Source organism: Apaloderma vittatum, unplaced genomic scaffold (assembly GCF_000703405.1).
Source record: "Apaloderma vittatum isolate BGI_N311 unplaced genomic scaffold, ASM70340v1 scaffold31534, whole genome shotgun sequence".
Classification (NCBI taxonomy): Eukaryota; Metazoa; Chordata; class Aves; order Trogoniformes; family Trogonidae; genus Apaloderma; species Apaloderma vittatum.
This window is the reverse complement of record NW_009712644.1, coordinates 11,329-38,565: the sequence shown is the minus strand read 5'-3', so window position 1 is coordinate 38,565 and position 27,237 is coordinate 11,329. Positions and strand designations below refer to the sequence as shown.

The 27,237-nt window shown below is 41.8% G+C and overlaps 1 protein-coding gene across 1 annotated transcript; it reads left to right on the top strand.

Moving 5' to 3' along the window:
• The first annotated feature begins 10,949 nt into the window (after positions 1 to 10,949).
• Positions 10,950 to 13,379, top strand: LOC104272951 (zinc finger protein 407-like). The gene is made up of 2 exons (XM_009868074.1): positions 10,950 to 11,223; positions 12,031 to 13,379. The coding sequence occupies exons 1-2, from the start codon at positions 10,950 to 10,952 to the stop codon at positions 13,377 to 13,379; spliced, it is 1,623 nt and encodes a 540-aa protein (XP_009866376.1).
• The last annotated feature ends 13,858 nt before the right edge of the window (positions 13,380 to 27,237 follow it).

Genomic DNA, 27,237 nt, shown 5'->3' with positions numbered 1-27,237 from the left:
TTCCTCATTATAGGATACATGGACACTGAACTCCTCTCTGCTCATGAACGTGGGGTTGATTCATTGACAGGGCGTTATCAGGAAAATTGCAATGATGTGACTAGTGCTTCACTGTGGGTAAATGGAGTACCTCAACTCTTGGAGTTGACAATAGGCTCTTCTAAGAAATGATAATGCTATGATTAAGACATAAAGCTAGGACTCAGTACACCTGGGAATTCTTGTGTGACCCTGGAAACACACTTTTTGTTGTTTTCCACTTCTCTGCCTGAAAAGTTAGAATAATGCTTTTTCGGTTTATGGTGTTATTTAGTGATAAAATATCTTACTAATTGTGAGCAATTCAGGAGTTACAGTTTTCGAAGCACATGGTCAGATAAATGCTATTGGATTTTAAATGCGTTCTGTTCAGATTGCATTTGCATGTGCTTGTGCCTAGCACTGGTGGAAAGAAAGCCAATTTTATTTTTCTTCTGAATTCTACACTGAGGAAATTAGCTTTAGGCACACAGACCTGAAAATCTTGCATAAATTAACTCTATTATGAAAGAAATCCTAAAAAATAATATGTGGAAGAACTACATTATTATTTTATTTCTTTTAAGACACTGATTCAGTTCTTGTTCTGTCTTTGCACATTTTGCTATGTGTATTTTCTTTTCATAAAGAAGATAATATCATTCAAATAGCTTTAGTCTTTTTATTTCAGTAGAAGCACCTGAATAATGTTTTAAAGGTGCTTGGAGACACACTGAAAGGAATGGTGAACCTCAGGTTTTGGAACACTGGAACATATACCAAAAGATACAGGTATGAAATCTCTACCTAAGCCCTACCTGGGATTCATAGCAGCTATTTCAACTTGTGATGCCATGGGCTGCTCAGAGGTTCTTTAATCTGCACATCTTTGAAATGACAGACCACAATGACAGTCCCCCTGCACACTGTGTCTGTTACATGCCAGAAGTTAGGCAACTGTTAGTTCACTAAACTACAGTAGCTGGAAAAAGAGTAAAGAAGTATAAAAAAAAATGATCGCTGAAACAGGAACCCTTTAACATAAGTGTCAGCAGGAGCTGTTAGTTTCTCAGTGGTTTTGAATATCACATCCTTCCAGGTATCTAGCTCCAGGCTTCTGGGGTTCTTTTTTGATGAGGGTGTTATCTGGTCTTTGTCTTATCGCATATCACAAGCGTTACCACTTTCACAAAAATGATCATAACTTCCTCTGAAATTTTGTCTACTGCACTAAAAAATGTGAACTAGGTTCCAGCAGTAGTAAAAGTGCTTGGAGTCCACTTACATTACCACTAACGATGCTGTAGTAGGTCCTACGTAACAGCAAAATAAGAAGTGCATTCATTACACTGTGCATCTTGCTACAGACAAGTATACTAGGAACCATGATGTTTGGAAACTCTTGGCATCATTTAGTTAACATGCTTTTAAGCATTATTTGGCTTCATTTGTAGAACTATTTAATAGATATATATAATAAATCTTTGAACAAGTGCTGTCAGAAGTAAGAACTAAGTGGCATTTGAGATACATTAGAAAAATGTGATTACTAATAAGTTTTACATTATTCCCACTTTTCCTAGTCTAAATTGGGCCTCAGGAAGGAAAAAATAAGAAGAGCTAATGAGATGATCTGGCAGGGTGGCAGGGTTTGTTTACTAGTCTGTATACGAATACGATTCATGGTTCATCTGATTGACGATCGTTGCAAATTCTTTGGCTCTGTAAGACTTAAGACGCCACGGTCTTGGGTGAACTTTAGTTCAGAGTGGAGTTGTTTACAAAAGATAACTAAGTAGTTACTGCAGAATCACATGGTGTGTTTCACTGAACTGTTCTGGAATAGTACAGAGTTGCAGTGCAAGTGGAGATGGCTCAGGCTAAATTATATTCTAACTACTGTGCGATCAATTTATTCCATCTGGGAGCTTCATCACCCTGGTGTCTGGAAATGGACACAGTAGCGAATTAGCTTTCCAGTGCTTACCATGTCCAAACATCTTCCCACAATGTGGCATGAAGGTTCTAGTGTTTCATCGAAATCAGATTATGCTGATTCCATAAGGGACAAAAGTCTTCCTCCCTCTTCGTTATTTGCAGAATATGTAGCCAGAATATACGTGCTTAAACTTCTCAGTCAGCCTTCTAATAGCTCTTGCTTCACTATTCCGAATATTCCATAGTCAAGATGTCTACCCTAGAGAGGTCAAGACATAATTCTCTTGTATCAGAGCAACGTGCAATAGACGTGCCTTTGAATGTGCAATTAAAAACTGTTTGGGCCTGTTTTCTTTTCCTGTTTTACATTTTCGTAAATTCACATATAAGTTGATGAACACTGTCATTCTTTAAATTTCTTCAGCGTTACAGGTCTCAAGGGACTCCTCTCTCATTGAATGTCATCTTTGCATATTTACTTTCTCCACAAGTGCTAGTATGCAGTAGCACAAGTTGAATCTTGCATTGTTATTTTTCTATTTACTTACATTACATCCTGTTTTTCTTTGTAATGATGTTAACACTTCCTCCCTATTTAGTATTAACTCTGTATGTCATCTAAAAGCTGTTGATTTCTACCCCCAGCTAACCAACAATTTTGGTAGTTTTCTTGACTGAGTAGTATGAAAATTATTCAAATCTTGAAAGCACAAATTTGCAGCTGGGTGGAAGCAGCTCAGATAAGGAGGCTGTGAGGCAGAGCTGTGGTGCAACTGTTTACTCTGCACTTGCCGTGCCACTCTGGCACACACCATCTACCCAATTCCTGCATCGGCAATGGCTGAGAAAGCCCCACCTTTGGTGTCCTCAGTCTTGTTTTATCTAGAGCCTAGTGCCTTCTGGCACTGGAAGTGGAAAACAGCTCTTTTAAGTACTACTGTATCAGTAGCCCCGGAAATATATTTCTGTCAGCAGAAGGGTCAATTACATGAACAGCTCTTCCTTTGAAGATATGCTGGAAACATGCTATTTCATTCCTTCACCAGAGGTGAAACATGAAAAGAAGGCTTTGTCAGACTTGACCCTTGGAAGTGATGGATGTATAGGAGTTACCCACCTCCTGCGTCCATTACTAGTACCCGTTTCAGGCTCTGCTTCCCTTTCCAACTCTCAGAACCATCATGTACCCCTGCTTCATGCTTCCTAAGCAATCCTAGCATTACTGCTAATCCTGTGACACTCTTGAGCTGAAAAATCAGTGTCTTTTCCAACAGTCGTCATTTCGGCCATGGCAAGCTGTGGTGCTGTCAGTGCCTCAGGAAGAGTGAGGGGCCAGCAGAGGGGCATAACCAGCCCTATTCCCTCCTCCTCAGAAGCTATTGGATCCCTTGCAATGAGGCTGACTTTTGGAGTGGGAAATCTGAAGCTTGGGAACTGCCTCCATAATTAATTCACCTTGGCTTTATTTCACGTAGCACTTTGGGGACTGCTGTACTGGTGATTGGTCTTATGTTGCGGTTACACATATAAGGCTTGAAGTGTCTGTTGTTTTTTTTTCAAAACACAGGTTGTCATGACCTACGGCTGACAGACTAAATGATCGTAGTGCTCCTTTCCAGCCGTAGATCTATTGCAAAAATATATAAATATTATTAGACACTGGCATTACATTTGATGCTATAAAAGCAAAGAAATAGATCCTTCTCCACTGAAAACCTGTGCAAATTAAAACTATAAAACTCCGTTTCCTTGTTTTCTTCTGAAACTGGTTGTAATACTCTTTGTCTCACTGTACCAGCCTCTACCGTTCGACCAGACGTGTGTTGCTCCTCCAGTTTTCTTTCCTATATTCCCAACCATGTGAGAGACGGAAAGGGAAATACCAACTGTATGTCAGTGTGAGGGTAAAAAGCTGCAAAATTAAATTCTGAAGTTCACCCTTTTTAGCAAAATTGAATGCTTTGGATATTGAAGAAGAACTTATTTTCCTTTTTTTTTCCCTGATAAGATAGGGCATTAATTGCTTCACATATGAGTGTTACCTTTTGATATAACTCATCCCATAGACTCCTGACACCTTGCATTCTGAGAAGTCCTGTCCTTGAGTTACTGTAGTGCACAATGATCAGAACTTACCGCTGATGTTATGTTAGCATTTACCAGCAACATCTTGGCAGAGGGTGACCTCTAGTACTGTCTCTAAACATTTTCAATTTACAGACTCAAGAATTTTTGCTGTCTTTGCCTCTCATTCCTTTGAAGAGGTCAGCCCTTTATGAATTGGCCACAAGAAAGAAGTTTAAAATACCTTATATACTTAAAGAGCTTAATAGAAATATAGCCACAATGAACACACAACATACAATTCATTTTAATATTTATAGAAGAAATTCACATTGTTTTAAGTGTACACAAGCAGCTGCTGTCATTTGGCTATGAGCAGATGTTAGACCTCCGAAAGCTTCGCTGATAATTAAAATACTAACAGTTAGTGTTTTACCCCAGCTGCAGGTTCTGTTTACTGTAAATTTGATTTTAATGGTGCCTCTGTGCCGTTATTGAGTAGAGGTTTGTTTTCTACTATACATACAAAAGTGTCTACAATGAAGACAAATGGTTATTTCCTGTAATTTACTCTGGAAAGATATGAATATACACTGTAACACAGTTGAATTTATAAATGAAATACAGATATGACTATCACATTGGAAAATGTCATTTCTATGATCTCAACTAACAAAAAGAACTAGGGAAACTTACTATTTCTAGTTATTTCTAAGAATTTCCCCTAAAACCTACTGTTTGAGACATGCCCTCAGGCAAAGAACAGGTGCTCTTTTTTACTGAATGGGTGCATAAATCAAAATGAATAAATAAATACAGGAAATCACAGTACTTGTATTTGGTAAGTGTAGAAGGAAGGAAGGGAGGAATAAGATTTCTTCTTGGTCCTTTAACAACATGACGCTTTATTTTAGGTATCTCTTACATGTGTCTGTTCTCTTAAGCGCATGTATGAGCATCAAACATTAGGGAAGGCTGGCCACTTTCAGAACTGTTAATCCCAGGGGCCTGATTATGCAAACACAGTGCATAATGCAAGCTACCATGTTTAATTCCTTTGAGACCATTGAGGCTAACTATGCAGTAAGCAGTATTCTTGATAAATAAATAAATAAGACAAGGGTCTAAATGTATATATTCTTGAAAAACAAAAGCTCTTGCTGAGATAACAATGACAAAAAAGGTTCTTTTAATTTTTTTGAAAAAATAACAGCTACTGTCTGGGACTAGGCGTATTTCAGAAATCCAGATCATTTTCCTTATGAGCAGAGCTTGTGGGGCTTTTTTTTCCCCCTCCTAACTGTGTCATATTAGGGTTCATATTATTTTTCGTGTTATATGTTCCGTCTGTCTAGCAAAGAGAAATCTCCGGTTTGACCAAGCATGGCTGGTACCTCTTGAAATTGAGATTCTGATTTAAAAGTGCTAAAAATGCACTTTCCAGTTGGGCTGCAAGGGATAAAACAGGAAAAGTGCATCCGTGTAGCATCAACATCAATTATTCCCAAACTGGGGGGCAGAGTAGCCTTTGAAGCTGGTCTGCCAAGAAATGTCCAGGCTGGCTGTCGTCATCTCCAGCTGCTAAACTGCTCTGGAAGACGTAAAATACTCCAAGTACCTTCCTGCTGCGGCTTGCCCATACAGGTAAGGACTGTGGATATGCCACAGTGAGGTTTTTGCTCACACGTGGAAGTTGAGAAAACTTCAGCTGCGTGGTAGCAAAGACATAAAGAGGAGAAGCAGTCTGCAAGAACATCAATTGCTGTGCACGTTAGTCAGTTGTAAAATCTGCACGTTAACACTGTGCATGTTCACATGCATGTTCACATGATCGGTGGGAGTTTGGGTATGTATGGATTTTGTTTGCATAGGTCCTGTAACACTGGGCTCTCTAGTATTCATTTTTGACCTTGAGTGCAGAAAAAGAGAAACTGCAATTTTTCAGAGAAAGGCCTTTTCCCGAAGGTTAATTGGGCACTCGAGGGAAACTAAACCCAGCAAACCAAACTGCCTAAATACCTTGACTGAACGGCTCAACTGTTCATTTTGGTGTTATTTTTAATTGTTTCTTTTTGTTGCTGTTGTTGTAGTCCTCTAAGGTGTGGGAGGTAAAAAAGCAGGCAATTTCATTCTGTTTTTCGAAAGAAAAATAAAAACTGCAAAAATATTTCCTTCTTCATTTTAAGGAAGCTAAAAGGACAGCTGCTGCTTTTTTTTTTAAGGTACCTGAAAGGTTAAAACTTTGTCCTTTATTTGAGCAATCCTTAGAAGACCTTGAAGTTTCTAAATATGATTGAGTGGTTAAGGACAAAGCTGGAAGCCAAGGATGTTTTGAGTTTCAGCACTGAAACGTGACATCACTGAATTTTTAAGTATAAAATGAACTATGAACATTATTTGGGAATTAGTTTTCTTGTTTAATTTTACTTTTTACAGGAAAGGAAATAAAACTCCCTGCATTGGTATATCTTGAGATTTACATACTTTATGTCAATAGTAGAATTTTTTTTTATGTCTTTTAGGGGGCTGGTTGAGTCCTCTATATGTATACCAATAGGTATACTTATTTGTACTGCTTTACAAATACTTGCTGCCTTTGTGGACATAATAGTTCTGACAGAGCCATTTGAGGCTGCTGATTTATTTCACTTCTTGGTTTGACCCATCCTATTTTCTTTGCTTCAGGAGAAGACATGAATGAGCCTTCACAACCCCTGATTTAGCAGCTTAACTAGCTGGTTTAGAAAATGCTGGCCCATGCATTGCTTGCACATAAAACCTTACAAATGAGGCAGAATAGTTTTTACTATGGTTAAGGAACAGAGCTCTGAAAAATGTAGCTTATTATTATAGCCTCTGAAGATCAAGGAAATCCCAAAGTTACAACATTATGCCACAGTTCTTAGACTGCACTTAATTAATTAGAGATCATTACAAAAATAATAAAAAGAAAAAAAAAATGAAAGAAAAAAGAGCAGAAACTTGGAGCTTGATCAAGGCCTAAATTATTTCTTTATGCATTTGAATGGTGGACTTACCGTACCTTTCAAAATATTGTACTGCCATGCAGACAGTAACTTTTAAAATAAAAAAATCAGTTGCTCATTCAAGTGATGCCCAATATAAGTTGCATTTTCTGTATCTTTTAAATTCTCTGAAGGTTGTATTTAATCAAAGGAAAAGATGTTTCTTTGCATTTGTATGATTTAATATTCATTGCATTTTAGTAGATACCAAATATTCTTATTTGTCAATAAATAACATACCTAATCACCTAAGTATGAAAAATTAAGTGTTGCTGAATAGGATGCTATAAATCAGGCCTCCTAGAACTTTTGCCAAAAAGGAAAAATAGCTGGTTTAAGCTTGCTGTGTAAATGCAAATCATTTCCGTCGTCGTAATAGATTATTTCATTTATGACTTACTGCTTTGTCCTAAAGGTGCTCCTTGTGAAGGATGTCCTCAGCCTAGCCTCTCTATGCACAACTGCCTGCTACAACTTTTAGGGAAGGGTTAGAATTCTAAAGAGGCTGCTGGCTGAGAGCAGAGCGGTGCTTTACATATAATATTAGCCCAGACTTTCCTAACGCATTACGCATTTCTTTCGGAGACAAGTCTCCTTAATGCCATCTTTATCTGCTACACGATGCATGAAATCTACTTTCTGTTTTAGAACTGCAGCTGACCTCTGACCCCGCGCATGGTGCCACAATGTGACCTCTCTATTGTCATCAGCTTTCATTCTCCTGAAAATTCTATGAATTTTTATTACAAGTTTTTTTAAACCAAGCTGGGGCTTCAACAAATTACTTGACACAGATGAGATGAAGTTGTTGAAGTAGTGTTAGATAAGTTTTACAGCCAGCATGTGTGCTGCTGAACAGTACAAAGCCAGTGTCCTACAATGTCATACACCAGTAACTGCTGAGCCTACTATTGGATAAATACATCATTTTATGGAACATTGATTGTTCTATAAACCCAATGGAGTATTATGCTCTATGATCAAACCATTTAGATTGTGTGTAGAGCACAGAAAATGCCATATTCAGGATGGTACTAAAAGTGCCATTTGTGTATTTTATGGATGTCATTACGGGGGAAACTTCTCTCTGTAGGCCCTGTTTACTGCAAAATTTTTTAGTCTGTAATGACATTTTTCATTCACAACGTATGCCTTCAAGAGAGGGGGCCCTTGTTTTATTTGTTTCATTCAAGTTTACTGCACAAATCCTGTACATTTTAATTAAATGTAAGCTTAACAAAAGAATAAGGTATTTATTCTATGGGGAACCAATGATGACAGTAACAAAAGAATAAAACAGACACACAAAAGAAAGTAAGGTATTGAGTAAAAGTGAGGGGGAAAAGGTACTAAGCCCCATTTGTAGTTTCCCAGAAGCACTTTAAACATGAAAGCATTTCTTTTAGCCCTATTTCGGGAGTCTGTGGTCTCTGAGAATTAAAATAACCCTCGAATATGGATTTAATGTCTAAAAAATCCTGACATTTTCAAATAAAAAACTAACAGTCGCTCAGGACTCCAACTGATAAATAATGGCTCCACTGAAATGACAGACTTCTTGGACAGAAACCAATTCTGTGATCATTGCACCCCTAGATATGAAACACCTCTTTACAAATTGTCTGAATATGAGCTCTCATATCATTATATTTTGTCATTTTAATGCCTATTTGTGTATCTTTTTAATTTGCAATGACATGCAATCAGCAACAAGTCCACTTTTCCTAATATTAATGTGGGCTTGTATTGCAGCTTATGTTTGCTGTGTCAGCCAACACTTACCCTTCTCTTTACCCGTTTTTAAGAGGGGGCGAGAGGCAGAGTGGATTTAGTAGGACAACATGATTTGTTGCTACATACAGTCCAATAATGTGACATGTGCCTTAAGTACATAAAAATTCCTGCAAATGTTGTGTTGGATAGCAGTGCTCCATTATAGAAATGTACTGTTCCAAAGTCACAATAGCAGCTAAGTCTCAAAAAATATGATGTTACCTGTCTTGCTTACTTGACTTTTCGCTGTTAAAACAAAAGAAAACAAGTAAAATCTGCAATTCATATTTACCATGAAAAATCACTAAAATTGAAGGTGATGTTCCCAGTAAATTCTTGGTCGTAGTCCAGTTAAAATTTAAAGTTACAGTAGATTCACATTAGTTTAAATGACACTTGAACTTCTACACAGCTCAACATTAATTCATTATAGTTGAAATGGAAGAATCTTCAGTGGGTGAATCTTTTACAATCTGATTGAGGCTGTTACATTTTATAGGAGCCATTTTTCAAAGCAGTACTGACAGCACTCGAAGTTATTAAATTGCTGAATCAAAAGATGGACCTGCAATCGCATTTATGAACTGTGATGGAATAGCTGGGGTTGCACCGAGCCGAGGTTAAGATGTTGGTGTAGTTAAGCTTCATCACACCCCTCAGTGACAGCAGTATTTACCCATGTAGTTTACTTTAATGGTCAGGAAGTGGCTTAACTCACCTCTGGATTCAAATAGATTAAGTAAGCAGCCAGAATGGCATAATTATCAGTGCTGCGAGGGATTCACCAGATAGCTCTTCACCCAGGAGACTTCCCATTCAATTGCACAGTAAAGACTGGAGTTGCATAGATTCACAGCTACAGCATTTATTTGAGGAGAGGAAAATAGGATGAATTTCCTTTCCCATTCGCTTCCCCAGATCGGAGCTTCTCCTCAGTGCAGTGATGTTCTGTCCCGTACATAAATTATCATGATCTTAGGGGAAAGATGTCATGATTTTGCTGCACGCATGTGAAAATTATGATCGCAGAGTTATTTTGATTTTGAAATCCGGTGGAAAATGCGTGATTTGTAGAGTTATTTTGATTTTGTGCCACATCACTGCCAGGCGCCTCTTTTATCATGTCAACAAAGCTAGATTCCTGAGAGAATTAATTACTACTACTCTATTATAAAATGTGGAGGAGCTAGGATAATTGTCATTTTGTGTTGATTTCCCCTTCTTATTTTCCTGCTCTTTGGGGGGTCTTGTGAATGTCAGCGCCTACAGAGAGCACAGGAAAAGTGGGGATGAGAACCAGTTGTACCACAGTAAGCTTCCTTCTCTTCTGAGCCTGACAAAATGTACTTCAATTGCATGTGCCAGATTTATCATGCAGCATCACTTGGAAACACTCTAGTGGTTTATATTGTTAATTTTCTTTTCCAAAGGCAACCTGCCTTGCCCACTAAGATGGAAAAAGCTGTGTAATGTTAGGTTAGACTTGTGAAGGTGTTTTGCAGCCTTTCAGTTTAACAAAATTCTGGTGCTTTGCAGTACAGTTCTCCACCAGAAGCTTCATAACAGAAAAAACATAGATAGATAGATAGATTAGGTAGATAGATAGATAGATAGATAGATAGATAGATAGATAGATAGATAGATAGATAGAATGAACTCAGTCTTTTAAGCATTGGTGTTATGTTGGAGCATTAGCTTGGTATGCTCCTTAGCATATCAAGTTGCTGGAGGCTGCAAGATGCCAGGTACTTAATCTTGGAGTAACGCGGCTCGTAATTGTGAGTTTCTGGTTTTTAGAGCCTGGTTTAGTTGTCTGTGGGATCAGGGCCCGACAGCTCTGTGCTTTGGGTGAAATGGCCCCCTTAGACCAGCTTTGGTATAATTTCTTGACCTCTTGAGTTCAAAGGAGCATGTTGTTCCCCAGAAGTGTCTTGGTGGCTTGAAAAGCACAGTGCTAGCCTAAAATTTGACGCTGAGTCAATATTTTCTCTTGCTTATTTTATCCCAGACAAATGATGGTGTATCTATCTGTTAGTGATAAGATGCTACACACCTGCTATTCCAGAGATGTGATTTCAGTTTGTGTAGGTGAATTTAAACTAGAGTGTGGGCGTGAGTAGTCTCAACAGCATGGACTTAATCAGCCTTCCTGAAACCCATCTGGCATTAGACCCTTATCTCGTTTTCAGTGTCTGGAACCTACTCTTCTCTCTGTGTGCCCTGGCTGTGGCCCAAAGCTCGCTTCCCAGGAGCTGCACGGGGGCTTCAGGATGGCACTGCCACGGGGAGACAGCGAGTGCTAGAGCTGCTCTGCCACAGGCATCCACAAAGCTGACCACAGCTGCTCTCAGTTATGTTTTTCCAAAAATGCTGAAGACAACCCTGCGACCACGCTTTGAGGATGGTGGGTTTGGCTTTGTGCAGCTGTGGGCACCATTTGCTTTGCTGAAGCTTTGTTGTTAGTGATGAGAACTGAGAAGGAAACCTCCCATAACCCAAAAGCAGACAAGTGGCAGAGCAAGCAACTGGAATGTAGAGGTTACAGGTATTTTAATTTGTTAATTGATTTAATGTAGAAATATTTAAGAAGCATAACTGAAGTTTCTCTGGATGGCATTCTATAGAATATCCCACTTAGGGTAAGAAAACTGCCGAGTGTTTTCTGCAGGTAACTAGGCTAGTGACTGAGTCAGTCAGGTGTGCTGGAGAAGATGCTAGGTGGGAAATGAAGGGGAAGACAATGGCATCAAAATGACAGCATGGCAATTACCTCGCCAGCAAAAGCAGGGTATTAAAAAGATCAGCCATGGTTTTTCACACCCAGATATGTTTAGTGTAATGTAGAATCCTAAAATTCATTATTGAAGTACTGAAATATCACCGATAGGATCTTCTATAAAAGATATGTTAACTGCTTTTAACTGTATACTGTATTTATCTGAGCTTTTTTGTACAGCATATTTTTAAAAACACATTTAAATTGTTAATAGGCTGCAGAATTGTTAAACTCAGCAATTATTTCAACCTGTAAATATGTTATTTGGAAAACATGCAAATTATTTTTGTTCGCTTGCTCATTTTATCTGTGTTTTCTGCCAGTGAAATCTAAAAATTGTCAGGGATTTTTTTTTTCCATTTAAGCCACAATTTGTTCAAGTAATAAGCTGATATTTGCCATGATACCATGTTGACAGCATATTTTATCTTGTAGGCATTGTGTCCAAGTCCTATGAATGCCGACTGAAGGGGCAAGGAGCAACCTTTGTGGAAACTACGAGCCCTTTTACTGCAGCAGCACTGGGAGATGTTTCTCCAGTTAAAGAGAAGGTCTTTCGAGGCGGTCGAAGACAGCCGCAGTCACCTGAAGAAATTCAGCAAGTCATTATTATTGAAGGGTATGATGGCGACTTTGCAATTGATGCCTCTGTGGAAGAAACAGCAGCGGCTACCCTTCAGACTCTAGCAATGGCTGGTCAGATGGCCAGGGTGGTCCATATTACAGAAGACGGGCAAGTCATAGCTACAAACCCAAATGGCTCTCGCGTGAGTAGTGTGGTTCCTGGGCAGATACTTACGGAGCAGTTACCAGATGGTGCAACACAGGTGGTAGTGGTTGAAGAAGCAGGACCTGACATGGAGGAGGCCATTCGAATAGATGCAGTTCCTGAGGCCAGTAGCACTGTTCTGCAGCAGATAATGCGACAAGAAGTTTTAGATGCTTCTGAAGCTTCAGTCCATCCTCCAGACTCCTCCTCAGCATTAGATGCCCTGCTTTGTGCTGTAACAGAGCTGGGTGAAGTGGAAAGCAAATCTGGACTCCTTGACAGATGCAGGTCTAGTCACAAAGATTTCTTGCAAATGCCAAAGCCAGAGGTGCCCGGCATTCCCAGTGAAGCAGAGGGACAAGAAATACAAATGTTTCATGAAGTTGAAGAGACTCAGGATGATACGGAACCTATGGAAGTAGTGACACGGGTCATGCACCCATCGGCTATAATTGCATCTCAGGAGAGATCTCAGGCTGCCTTCAAGAAAATGGTCCAAGGAGTATTACAGTTTGCTGTGTGTGATACGGCTGCGGCCGACCAGCTGATGGAAGAAGGTGTCACTCAGGTCATTGTAAATGAGGAAGGAACTGTGCATATGGTAGCCAGAGAGGGCTCTCAGATAATTATGCAGGAAGCTGGTAGCCACGCGCTCAGCGTCCAGAGCGAGCACATGGATTTAGTTGAGTCCAACGGGGAAATATCACAGATTATTGTCACAGAAGAAATAGCTCAAGCCATGGTTCAGGGTTCTCATGACGACTTCTCTGAAGGTGCAACCCACTACATTGTCACAGAATTGCCACCAGGCATGCAGGGTGAGCCTGGTGTGTACTCGCATGCTGTGATAGAGACTGGGGCTCAAGAAATTTTGCAGGCCGGTGCTGCTGTAAAAGCAGACCATGCATCCCCTGGCAGAGCAGGAGAACAATTAACAAGCATGGTCATTTATACAGAGGGTGGCTCACAAGTTATTCAAAGCCAGAGAGATGATAACGAAGTACAAGAAGAATGAAGAGCCTCGTCTCCTAGGCTTGATGCAGAGCAAAGCTGGGAATTACCAGATCCATGGAGGCCCTGTATTCCTGGAACATTTTCTGCAAAACCTTCTCAATACAGCATCCTCCTAGGCAGGTAACAAACACACACCCTGTGGGAGGTGAAGGTCAACTCCTAGGAGGAGTTCACTGAAAATGATAGTACAATCTTCTTACAATAGTTCTAAGAATTATTATATAACAAGCATATTATGGTGCAAAAGAGGATAAAAAGCCCCCCCCCCCGAAAGAAAAAGTAGTTGTTGTTCTGTTCACTGCTTTCTCTGTTGTTGTTGTTGCTTTGTAATGTCGTTTTATCTCAGGGTAATTCCCTGCCTTTTGTCATTTTTGTCTGCCATAATCACAGGAGTAAAATAATTCCATTTGCGTATACATTTTGTGAACACATAAATAAGCAAAAAATGAAAAATCCACAATAACAACATGAACAGGTAAGCTTATATACTATAACCAGTGCCCTTCATTTTAAAGAAGAACGAGTGACATTTTGCTGTCTATGATCGTACTTTAAAATTTCCCTGGCTAAAAATATGTCATCAAAATAAGTATTTTTTACATCTAAAATCAACTTTTTTGTAGGTGATTACTCTTTCATGTTATCATATAGGACTTTCCCTAAAAAGGAGCTCAAAAAACTACAGTTCAGTAAATTCTTGATTTTACATATTCAGGAAGAAGAACTTGATGTCTGTAACTTCCACTTAATTTTAGGTGAGAGTCCCACATAAGAAAAGTGCATTTTTTGAAAAAAGTATTGTCACTGTCAATGTTTTGCTTTTCTTACAAATAGTGCTTCATATAAATAGCATTTTGCAGTTGATTTTGTGAGGGACTTCTGAAATGTTATGGGTTTTTTTAAACAAAATTCTGACATTGACATTGACATTAACAAGTAGGGGAAAAAAAAAAAGATTACCTTGTATTTCTTACTTAGTCCAGAATGTCAGTTATTTACTTGTGGATATACTGCAATTGGTCAATGCAAGTTCATGTTGGAAAGGTTTGTTTCATGATACAACTGCTTTTGTTTCTTTAAAAAAATGTAAAATATAAACTGGCAAGGATTGGGGATTATTTTTTTTGTCTTTCAAATAAAATGTTATCATTAAAATGGAGCATCATGATTTTTAATATTAAGCAATAAACAGAACTGGCATTCAGCAGAAGCAAACAAATGCTATCTGTTATGTCTGTGCATTTTCTCTTTTCTCTTTTCCTTTCTCTAGCTTGCTAGATAGATAAAGATAAAAGAATCTAATTTCTGAAGTGTGCCTCATGCATGCTTAATATAATTGTGTAAGTGTGGGGGGTATAAGCCATGCTGACTCTAGAGATAACTGGGTTTCCTATCATATTTAATATCATAGAATTATCAAGTGTAAGAAAGTTGGGGTGAGGTAAAACAATAGTTCCCTCCTGAAGCAACTGTTTAAAAATATATTTTCTGATCTAGCTGCTGAGAAAAGGTGCTTCATTCTGGTCTATAAGAGGCTGCCGTCTTTTCATCTCATTTTATTATTATTTTTGAAATTTTTTTATTTTTCAGGAATTAAGGTTGTGTCTTTGTCAAATGCCCAAAAAAGTAAATTTCAAGTTAGACATCGAGATTCATAATTAGCCGAGTTTGACTTGCTCGTCTTTCTCAAAAGTGACAGGCTGTTCACTTACTCTTAAATACTGTCTTCAGCAAACAGTGACAGGATCAACTCCCGTTTGTTATCAGGAAAAAGGTGACCTTTACAAAATGATGGCCCTCTGCAAGACTCTCACAGATGTTCAAGAAACGGAATGTTTTTCAGTGGAAATATTTCTTCTTGATCATTTCTCCTGTTAACTCTAGCCCTGTGGTCTTGCAGCTTGGATGCTAATTCTTCGCTGTGCTTAGTCCTGTATGGCTAACCTTTCTGCTGCAGTACAGGGTGTTGACACTGACATGCTGCAGTTTACCATTTGTGATTTATTTAGGATAAATATGTCTCGGGTGGCATTTAATCCTTCATAAAACCAGTGTAGCCTGCAGTGTCAAACCAGCAATCACATTGTATGCACAATGAAAAGAGCAGACCTTTGCACTGGAAAAAAAAAAAAAAAAAAAAGTGGTAGGTGTTCCTGTGGTTGGCAGCACTGGAAAGGATTCACTAACCTAACCTACCATGTGCTGTAATTACCTGGAAGCTCAGGTTAATGATACTCTTCTCTGAGTGCAGCCTGATCAGGAGAGCTAATATTTTTCTAGGGCTGTTTTTTTTCCCCCTTCCTTCTCTTTAATGTGCGCTTTAAAGTTAACTTATTAGTGCCCTACAAATGTAGCATTAGAAATCATGGATGACACTCATTCCCATGCAGGCAGCCTGCTTAAGGACTCCGCATGCTGTCTCTGCTCCTACACCCAAAGTTGAGGCTGTAGCAGATCTCTCCCAGGGCTTAGGAAACTCATCTCTGGCACTTGTCTCCGTCGCATGCCTGAGCTCCCGGCCCCGCGCCATATCCTTAACGGGGAGATCAGCTGGATTGCTCTGTGGATCTGCCAAGCTTTTCCTTGCCCCTCTCCCCTGGGGAGTGGGGAAAGCGGCAGCAGAGGTTGGTGCTCAGGGTAGAGCAGCACCTGAAAAGCCCTGGACCCCCAGCATGAGGCCAGCTCAGGGGCTGCAGGGGCCCTTTGCCACAGGCAACGTCCTACCAGCGTAGACGAGCTTGTGAGGTGGACCTAGGAGGGCGTATAGCCCAGGCGGCTGTTCGCTCCTGAAAGTGTGTTTTGCTGTTTCATTTGAACACCTTCAGTTTCCCGTCTCCTGGAGAAATCAGGCGCTGTGCTGTAGTGGAAAGTGAGAGTGCAGTATTCCCTTGTTAGTCGGTTGCCTTCTGATGTTCTGACTGCCAGAGCCATGGGTTTAAGTTCCCTTTTGTTACCCGTTCTGAATAAGCATTCACAAAGATGGATCATACTGTGATGATGCCAAACAGATAAAAAATTCAAGTGTTTGGGAAGCATCAAACTAGTATGCAGGGTCGGGGAGATGGATGAACGACACGGGGAACAGGACCCAACAACACACCACCAAAATATAACAGAAAAAAAACCTAAATGAAAGCAAAACCGGAGGAAGAAAAAAAAGATGTTTCAGGCAAGCCATCTTAACCTCCATTTCCTAAAATTCAGATATATACCTCCAATGGCAGTGTCTTCTGGCACCTGGATTGAGGCTCCACCTTACGGGAGAAATCGAAGAGAAGAGAGAGCTGGGAACTAGATCTAGAGAAATATTTCCTATAACAAAAACAAAACAAAAAAAACCAAAACCCAATGCAACCCAAAGTGCCCACAGCTGTCAGGCGGGTAGTCTGCCTGACTACCAGCTGCACTCTGCTACGGAAGGGAGACGAACCAGAGCCAACAGTTGATGCACTGAGGTATGCACACGTGGATTGTGAGTAGTGCTGCAAACACTGCTGTCATTTATAAATGGTGCTTTCATACCAGAAATGTTACCTATGAGTCCTGGAAGAAATATATTTGTGATCTTGGTGGATGGTGGATTCAGCTCATAGAGTTCTTGCTCCTCAGTTCAGTTTCTGAACTGAACCTGAGCTTAAAATGCAGATGAGTCCCCTTCAGAAAATCACGGGCATGGAGAGACGGGGTTGGAGCTGCTGGAAGGGCAGTGCAAGGAGCTGCCATGGTGGTAGGCACAGGCCTCAGAAAGCAACTTCAGGGGCTTTTTTCCAACTTTTTTCCCTGCTCAATATACTTCTTGAGCTCAGAAGTTGTAAACAGAATAGAGAGAAGGGTGAAGACAAAACCACTCCTGAAATTTGAAAGAAAGTGAGTTCTAGTGAAAGGATTAAGTAACAGAAAAAAGGTCATTCGTATGGCAAAATAAGAGAGCTGTGAGTTTTCACTTATTTTACTGTGCAATATTAGCCCATAATTTAAGATAGCACGTGGCTCACTTAAACAGCCTACCCCTGTTCCATCTTGTTGAAGAATACAATTCGTTTTCTACTCCTCTAGGGTGATATCATTTTATATGAAGAAAAAAGTTAGCTCAGATGGCAGTTATATGTTTCGGAAGCACCTTCTAATCAGGGATTGGTGATTCATTATTAGCTTCAGCAGGCGATCCATCTGACATGTAAGGGGAAAAAATTAGCAGCTGTCACTGCATGATGAGTTAATTTCCTGATAGGCCTGACACTGAAAAGCCATTTGGAGACATGGAGATGGCTGATGAGAAAACCTGGTGCTGGTTTATAATTGGAGAGAAAGAAAGGGCAGAGAGACAGAGGGAGGTGGGGGAGGGACTGAGGCTAATCTACAAGTGGGGATGGATGTTCCTGTATTTACTAAATAGACTACTTCACAATAACCTGCATTTCTGCACATATACACCTCGACGGCTAAGTAATAAGGACCAGGGCCTTTCATTTTCCTTCTGCCACGTGTCATTATTTCTAGTCATTTGTAATTAGTACTCCAGACGGTTTTATGCTTGCTCCAGCCCGGGTGAACGGTGTACAAGCACGCGATTGGGTTATCTTGCGGTGACATTGAAACCTGACATTTTAGTGGAAAGGGGAGAAAATGACGCTATCCCTTTAATGGTTCCCGCTGCAATTTTCTTAATTGCAGCTTGAGATTTCAATCAATCATACGAAAATAAACTTATCCGAAACAAATATTGCTAAAACTTTCAAGGGCACAGTTGCAAATGTTGAAAGGGTATTCAAAGAAATCTCCTCTAAAGTATGAGGAAATATACTCTTCAAAATATATAAGCACATGCCTGTCTGTTTATCCTTTGTAAGAATGGTAAGTAAAACTGTGGAGAAAACAGGCATGCAAGACCAAATGTCCGCTGTGGAATCTGCCTTGTGTGTGTAATAGGGACAGCAACACAGAGACGTTTACATGTATTAAATAAAGCTAATAGAAAGCCCTCAGCCAGAGACCAACTAATTTCTGCTGTGGCTGTGCATATTAGGTACTTCTTTAAAGGGCTACTTGTTTTCAGCTATTTAAATATGGTATTTAATATGCCCAGGAAAGGAAACCAGGCTTTTCTTTACCTGGGGAAAAAAAAAACAAAACCAAAACCAAACCAAACCAAAACAAAACAACAAAAAAGAGCATGATGAATATTTAAAACCTTTTTTTCCAAAATCATAGAATATAATGGGATTTTCACCATCAACGGAATATCACTTTTCACTAGGAAGAGCACGAACCAGTAACTTCCACCAACTCCATTTGTACAAAACCAGCTTTGCCATTTTTCTGTTAGGACATTCTTAAACGATGGTCAAGGATTTGGGAGTAGTAGTGAATCCAGGGAAGATCCACAGCAGGCAGGTAGATCCAGTGTGTATCATGCAATTGAAATGCAATGGATGACTAGTGTACAAGCTAGGATTATGTCCTGCAACATAACAGGACACCTGACATTGTTTAAAACGCATTCTCGTCCTCTGACAGCAATGCATTTATCAAGCCCACTTTGAATGACCAGGTGTAACGTGTAGTCTTGCAGCTGAGGACCATCAGATTCTGCGCGTTTCTGACTACTGAGAATAACAATCCCCTGGGCAGCAATAGCTTAATTCTGGGTGACTTTTCTTCCATGTTCCCCCAGCCTCTGATCACTCCTGCTGCTATGAGTCCCCGTTCCTTATTGCAGGTTTTCTGTGTTGGTTCAGCTTCTGGGAGGTCCTGCACACAGACTCCTGTTGTCAGCTTGTCATGTTCCATGAGTGATCCATCTGGATAAACAGGGAGCAGGAGGATGGGTGATTGGTTTGTTATCTCCTTTACGTTGCATCCCTTGTTGTGCAAGTAGCTGTGAGCTTCAAGATCTATGCAACGGTCAGCAGGCAGATTTTGAAAGTCACCCACTTCCTTGGGAGGTCTGGTTGGGTAAGTGTCACAAGGGGACATCTGGTTAGACAAAGGAGAAGAAAAGATTGAGCAAATCCAGGAGTAGGAGGCAGAGCCTCAAGAACTGAGATTGATAAGGATCTTCTGAAAGCAGAAATGGAACTGCATTACCAGGAACCAAAAGCAGTGACTGCTCACACATAACAAAGCCGTACACACAAGAGCTGAGAGACAAGGAGCAGATAAAACTGGCAGAGAAAACCTGGTGCCTTTCCAGCACACACCCACAGCCCAAATCCATCTCCTTTTCCCTCTCTGTTCTCGCTTTCTTCTCCACCAAAACACAGGGCAGACACAAGCAACTGACCCTGGAGGACACAGCATCTGGTTTGAAGATCTGGCCGTAGCAGGTGCCGTGCTGCGCACGGCAACAGGTCAGGAATGGGCTTCCGACACCTACAGATTGCAAGGTGAGACACTCACAGAGAAGACACAAGTCATCCAGGTAGGACAGGGGGTCACCAGGGTAAGGAAAGGACTAATTTCTGTTGCATATAAGGTCTTTGGTAGTGGATATCTTATGCTGAGAGAGTTTCAGGACTTTCCCCCAGATCCTGCTAAGCTTCTTCAATCTGCCAATGTGTGCCTCGGTTGCTGGGGTGTGGAACAGGTTTGTATTTTCTGTTCAGCATATGGCGGTGACTGCTGGTGTTTGGTAACAGTGATATCCAGATGCCCGGCTCCAGGAGGATTTTTCCTTTGCTAGGGACATCTGGCCATCTTCTCGGCCTTGCTCTTTCTTCTCCTCATTTTTGCTTGTGGTTTGCCTATGAATTTGCAAAGCAGATCGTTCAGCTGATTTATTCTTCTGTTTTAATTCAAGGTTAAGAAGGAGGCAGCAAAGGGAAGCCTGGGGCTGTGTTTGCACCTGGGGACCCAGATAGAGACATATATATCCCAAGCCCACTGCCTGCTCTTGCCAGCACAGCAGAGGGGCTGAGGCTGCTGTGGCAAACGGAACAGAAGGCAACGGCGCTGTCAACTGGCAGCAGCCTGGTGGGGATGGCAGGTGAAGGGAAACCTAGAGGGATGCATCACAAACACCGGGATAGCTGCCTTGCTTTGACACGGAGCAGCTAGGTACTGTCTGGGGTGTTTCAGCTCAGACTCCTGCCTTAAATCCGTATGAGAGCTGTGATGATAAAATTTAGGGAGAGCAGGTACCGCAGATATTTAGAGCATATGGAAGCAGGAATTTCCCAGAGCATTTCTGCCTAATAGCTGAGAGCTTGGATCCACAGGAGAAATGCTGTGTGACCTGGAAGAGCCTGTAGAACCCCTGACCCCTTTTTATTATTATTTTCTCTCAGTTCCATGAGTGGATTTCTTGTTCCTGCAGGTAAAGGGCTGGCTCTAACAAGAACAGGCTTGCTGCACACATGGTAATCCTGTCTGCAGACGACTCTGCTGTAGAAACTGTATGTCTTGCTGCGTTGTAATATGGTCTGTGGTGGACTGATGCTGTGGACAGAAGCCTTCTGCTGAGGACCCTCAGCCAAGTCTTTAGGCAACATGCCTGCTGGAGTCACCAAGAGAAGGTAACCAAATTAACTTGCTCTTGCAGTCTGTTGGTACCCGACTCCAAGATTCAGTAGACAAAGTGCTAACACAGCAGAAATTGTTATCTGTCTGCTCTTCTGCGCTAGGTGCTGGGTTTGTCCTCATTCTTCTTGTCCCAATTTTCTGAGCCTTCCTACTAAAGAGAGAACAAAAATGGCCGTTCTGCAGTAGCAAGCTCCCAAAGCCCCTGCAAAGAGGCAGGGATCCGTTCCTCCCCTCTCCTCTCCTCTCCTCTCCTCTCCTCTTTTGGCGGCCCCGCTCCGCCCCTCTCCTCTCCTCTCCTCTCCTCTCCTCTCCTCTCCTCTCCTCTCCTCTCCTCGATTCAGGACTTAGCTCCATTTTCCTCACTCGACACCTCAGCAGTGCAAGTGAAGCTCCAGCCCGAGCAGCCCAGACATGGCTTCGCTGTAGCATGGGTGGGTGGCTGCACCCCAGCGTCCTCCCCTGCACTCTGCCATGCCACGGATGGTATGCAGGGGCACACTCAACACGCAGCTTTGCAATAATTTGTCTTGGTGGTTTAGTGGGTGGCCCCGTGCCTAGTTTTATTGCATGCTGTTGAAAGCCTACTCCAGAGGCAGAATGAGTCATTTTCAACAAACATTTCTTCTGGTACTTGCCACTCTGGTATCTGAGGGCTTCCCAGCCCTTCATGGCTTTGTCCTCCTTTAGCCCCACTAAGGTGTCATGAGGAAAGATTTTTTTCTGTTTCACAGATGGAGAACTACAGAGTGCAGAGAAACATTTCCAACCATTTGGGGGACCTCATTTGAGCTAACATAGATATTTTCTTTCCAAAGCTCTTAGACTTTGGTAAATGGGTAGATATCCCTGGTACAGGACCATCATGCCACCTTTTAATGCTTCATCATGGCCTTTGGCTGTGAGTGTACTCAGTGTAACCACAAACCAGATACCAGGGGCTCATATGGGCACTGGGCAGAAAAGAGCATTTCTTTGTTCACTTTGCTGTGCACCATCTCTTCTCCTGACCCTGCTGTTCCTGTTAGCTTTGGGGGTTTCTGCTGCTGATATATAATAGCTAATTTCCATTTCTGTATGGAGTTCACATGGATAATAAACGTACGGGCAGTGATACTGCATGGGGCCATCTCTACATGGGGCATATCGGAGCGTGCGGAAAGGAGAGAGCCAAGCTTTGGGTGCTCCTACAGGGAGATCCTTTAACTGACCCACCAGCCGTGATCTCTCACCAAATGCAGGCGCCGAGCCATGCAGCAGAGAGCTGACCCATTGGGCAAGTGGCAGCTCATGGGGCCTTTTCTGCCTGTACTTCTAAGGGGGTGAGCACAGCTCCCGGCAGCAGTCATGGGTGATGGGGAGCCGACTGATTGCGTGGTCAGCCTTAGTTCCAAGTGAAGCGCCTGGTTCTGCGGTGCCAGACACGAATGTGTGCACATTGAGAGGCACGTGTGGGAGATCTGGTTTCTTCATCCAAGCAGGTTTCCCAGAAAGCCCTTGTGATAATCAGTCTAAAAGCTTCCTGAAGTGAAAATTAAACCACTTTAAATGCTTTTAGGGAAACATACCCATCACAAGCAAGAGCTGGATTTCTGTAGCTGCCACACAATAAATACCTGAGGCTCAGTTCTGATGTCAGACCAGCTTTACCTTGTGCATGTCCTCCGACGTCTGGTTTTCCAGTTATGGACTATGGTAATTGTGATCAATCAGGCTTTATGTTCACTAGCCACAGGCTGTTTTATTAATGAATCTGCATCCCATCTTCATTTTTTCACAATCTCATCAAATCTCTTCCAGATCCTGTTTACATCAAATTTTGTCTGCAGCACACTTTTGTAATATCATCCAATTGGGAATTCCTAATCCTGCACCAGTTCCTCAGACCAGATCCTCGGTATACCAAATAACAACACATTCCTGAAGTAAAAGAAAACATGAGAGCTTTCAATGAAGTGCAAAGAAAAGCCATTGATTCCTCGGTGATCTTATCCTTCTAGGCTGAGAACAGGCTATGGACAGACAATTTTTTGAAATCTTTTCTGTATGTGTGTGTATGTTAAAAGGCTAGAAGTACCTTCCCATGGATGCTTTAAAAGATATTTCTCCTTAGTATTGTACATTTTCTGTCTGTGCACATGGGTTTTATGAATATTTGGCTTGACTGGCTAAAGACATCAATGTGACATGATGCAATGTGTTATAAATGTCTCAGATCAAATGCAGAATAGGGAGAAAAAGCTTTAGAATAGAAGTTTATTAAAAACACATACATACAGTCTATTCTAAACGGAAAAAAAAATCACTAATGTTCCCCTGTTGCATCAATGCCAGAACATTATGTTTGCAAATAAGAATTTAGCACTACAAAGACAATGCCCTAGATTAACTAAGATCCCATTTCACAAAACCCTATGGCAATAGTCTGCAACATCAGTCACAGGAGAAGATATAACACAGACGCGTTTGTGCCCTCATGCAGCTGAACTGAAACAAAACAAAGAGTGAATTAGGCTGAATATCTTACTGTGTGCAACGTATTGTACAACAAGGCACCTTTGGGAATGTGTCACAGGGTTTGGTAAATTGAAAACAAAATAAACAGATCTATGGGAATAAATAACATCATATTAGATGTCTGCTGCATGTAGACTACATTAGCTTAGAGTCACAATCAGGCTTCAGCTTTCCCACTAGTTTTCAATGCCTGTGAAAAGCAGATGATCTGAAAACCCTGAAAAGAAACTGTTAGAGCTAGGGGTAGGTGCAGAGAGAGGCATGTGTGCTCCCTCCCTCCTTCCCTCCCTTTTCCTCTCAGTTCAACACAATTTCATGCAGACCAGAGCCCAGTTTGTCCCTTGCTGCTTTTGCATACATTAAGTCAATATTGCCATTTCTGGACCAGCATGCTGAGCAGAGGAATTTTCCCCCATGCGATGGTCTCCCGTCACCGTTCAGGTGAGGCGAGGATGCTGGGAACCCGGTTTACCTCCAGCCTGATGTGCCCAGCCAGCCCAGCTGGCATCGCCCTGGGGACTCCTGCAGCCCCTGCCAAAAGCACCAGCAGCTGGTGGGGTTTGCTGTCCCCAGGAAGAGGGACAAGGCGCTGCTTGGGGACACAGTCATGAAATACATGACTTCAGAGATAGCTGTGGAGAGCCAGGTGAGGCAGGTACTTTGCTGAGTTCTGTCTCTAATTACAGCTAAATTTAGTTGAGGTACTGAAAGCATTTTTTTTATTGCTAAGCCAAGGTCTGCTTCCAAGCACATTGGTGAAACCCCACTGATTTCAGTGAGATTGCTTGGATGAACTAAACTTAAAAGATCAGGCCATATTTATCTCAGCAAAAGTTCAAGCTAATTCATTTTCTCTCCTTCTCTCTCTGTGTTTTGCTTAGCTTATAGCTGAGTAAAAGGAGAACATATCTTGGAGATAGCTTTTTAAATATAAAATTCTCTTTATAACCCCAGACCAGTATGTCATTCTGCGATTATAAAAAACTGCTCTTCCCAAAGAAAATCTTTCTGAAGCAAACACTGGCTTTATCCTGTCTGAGATCTAAGCACTAGCCTTTGAATTCATGTATATCAGAAAAAGGCATAGATCCACAACAGAGCAAAATGATGGCCTCCAAATTGTCATTATTCCAGTCAAAAGCTTATTTCTTCCCTTTAAGTAACAGCAATGGACCTTGAGATGGAATGCAAAAATAACAAGGGACACAGAGAGAAAATGATATTTTAATAACTTTTTAGTCTGAACACTCTCAGGAGATGAAGAAGTTTAATGAAGAAGTTGGGAAAAAATGTTAATGTTAAGGTAACTGACATACTTGACTCTTCTAACTAAACTCCTTCCAGCTTTGTTGGGGTGATCAGATCCCTCTTTGGTCTCCAAGGACATGAGCTCAGGTCCACCAGTGCCCCTTTTCCAAGGGGTGCAGGATGCCTCATGTGGCTCTGCCAGGCTACAGTCAGCTAACATAGTTGTCGTGTTTAGTTCCTTCCATCTTCCCTTGTAAGAGGCTGTTTGAAGGCTACTGTGTTTCAGGTTTGCCCAGGGGTGTGCTGTCTATAGGCATTCAAGGTAAATAGGTTTTGTTATCTAACTTTTGAAATGTATTTCTCATGAGAAAGAACATAACAGAGGGTCCCCTTTTGGCCAGCCTTGGAGATACTCACTCCCTTGTTCACACACATCTTCAGTAAGTTCTCCCCGGCTCAAAAACTGGAGGGCCTGTATCTGACCTTATCTGCAGATCAATATGTTCCCCTTTGGGTTCCTGAATGCATTCAGGCACTTTTAATTTGATTTCTCTATTCACACAGAGTGAGATGAGAGAAGGATGAATCTGACGGCTCATAATCAGCACTCATTTTCTTTCGCCGGTGTGTCAAAATTGCATTTCCATTTCTCCTTCCATTAGTATTTTACCTGTAGTTTCCAAAGGCTTGTGCTGCTGTGATGGACTAGGACCAGAGAGGGGAATTAAGCAGGCAGGTGCACTACACCTGCTATGAGTACTACTGCTGAAGCCAATGCACTTGTTCAGCAGCTACAAGAAAACTGTGTGCTTCAGTGTTCTATCTGGCCGGGGTTTAGTGAACTGTGCTTTCACCCCTTGGTCTTAGACAAATACCAGAGCTCGATGACTGATGGGGAAGGAGCTCTGTGACCCCTTGTAGGGGGAAAAGGATAAAAGCCCTACTTCAGCCAGTTGTATTTTACATGCAGCCTATTGCCAATTATAACTTTTCATACCCCTAATCCTATGCCCTGCACTTTCTCTGTGCTGTGGCCATGTTCATGACAGCAGGCTGCTACCGTGACTCATGGAACGGCATACAGAATTACGTAGGACTTGACCTGTGTGGCTCTGCTTAATCCCTGATGAACTCCAGTTTGAGAAGGGGGAGGGGGGCAGGAACTTCTGCTGTAGGCATCAGAGGCCTCCTCAAGGGAGTGGGCAATCACTTTCAATCCCTCCTCTTTTCTTCTGGGTGTCTCCATTCAAAAATTGTGAACTCATCCTGAGGTAGCTTGTTTGAGGCAGCACCAGCCGCACCAGGAGTGGTGTGATGGCCCCATAGCCTGAAGAGCAGAAGAGAGGCTGAGGGGAGTGGTGGCAGCAGGGATGGTGCCAGCCTTGGGGGAATAGGAGCCAGAGGGTGTGAGGAGCCCTCCCACAACCATCACAGATCCCTCCAGACCCATGGACGAAGCTTCAGCTGGAGGGTGGCTGCTCAGTGCCAGAGCAAGCTGGCCCTCGGTAAGCCATGCAGCTAGTGTGTTAGATGTCCAGGGCTGTCTGTGATGTGTGAGGGGATAACAGCTACAATTTATGTGGACAGTACAGCTCAGGAGCACTATTACATGTGTGCAGGTATCACGCGTGCAGGTTTGTGATCCCTCCTGCCTAAGTTAATAGGGCAGCTTCCTCAGGATGTCTATAACAAAGAAGTGCAAATAAATAATGTGGGTTTTGCCACCTTCAGGATCATTGCACAGCTGGAGAAGTGTCTGGAGACCACCTCTCCAAATTTTAGCAGTAGGGCTGTCCCATCACAGAGCATGACAGACAAGCAGGCACTGGCAGAGCATCGTGTGTCCTTGCCCCTCGCCAAGGCTCCTGACTTGCCGCTGAGCTGTGTCACTGCAGAGCAGCAGCACACACGTGGCAGGGTGACATGAGGTTCTCAATGGACACTCTGCTCCTTTCTACAAACCTCAGTGAAGATGGTGTAATGTGAATACACTCATGATCTGGAAGACATATTAAAAAAGCCTCCCGACACCAGAAACTAAATTTATCCTCCCTTATCCCCAGGATAACGCCACTGATGCTGACCGTGAGTGTAAAGAGGACTCGGATGGCTGCATGCTGTCCTCATCTCACGGTGGAGGCCCTACTGGTGAAATATTACCTGCAGTGAGTCTGGGAGGTAACAGTTTCAAAAGCACTTATGAGACTTAGGAGCCTAAATACTATTTATTTAAAGTGACATTGTCACTTGAGAGCGAAAGTCTTACCAAGTATTTCTGAACCAACCAGGCTAAAGCTGTGTCTGATGAACCTAGCTCGGACCAACAAGATCTAAAAAACCTGACCATTAATCACCCCACATTTAAAGAGATGGGTGAAAAAGCACTTACCTGCAGGAGAGACATTATTTAGGATACTCTCAGATCTTGATTTCATATAAGTGATTTGCATAGGAGCAGGAGAATGCTCTCAGATTTCAACAGCAGTGCGAAAGAATTTATCCTTCCTCAAACCATGTGAAAGGTAAATATTCATAAAACTTCTGTGTGCAAAGGCAGCAGAGAGAATTCAAATGTG

Coding starts and splice junctions, on each gene's coding strand:
- LOC104272951 (XM_009868074.1), top strand. CDS start 10,950: ATGGACTTAATCAGCCTTCCTGAAACCCATCTGGCATTAGACCCTTAT. Junction 11,224..12,030: donor GCGACCACGCTTTGAGGATG/GTGGGTTTGGCT, acceptor TTTATCTTGTAG/GCATTGTGTCCAAGTCCTAT.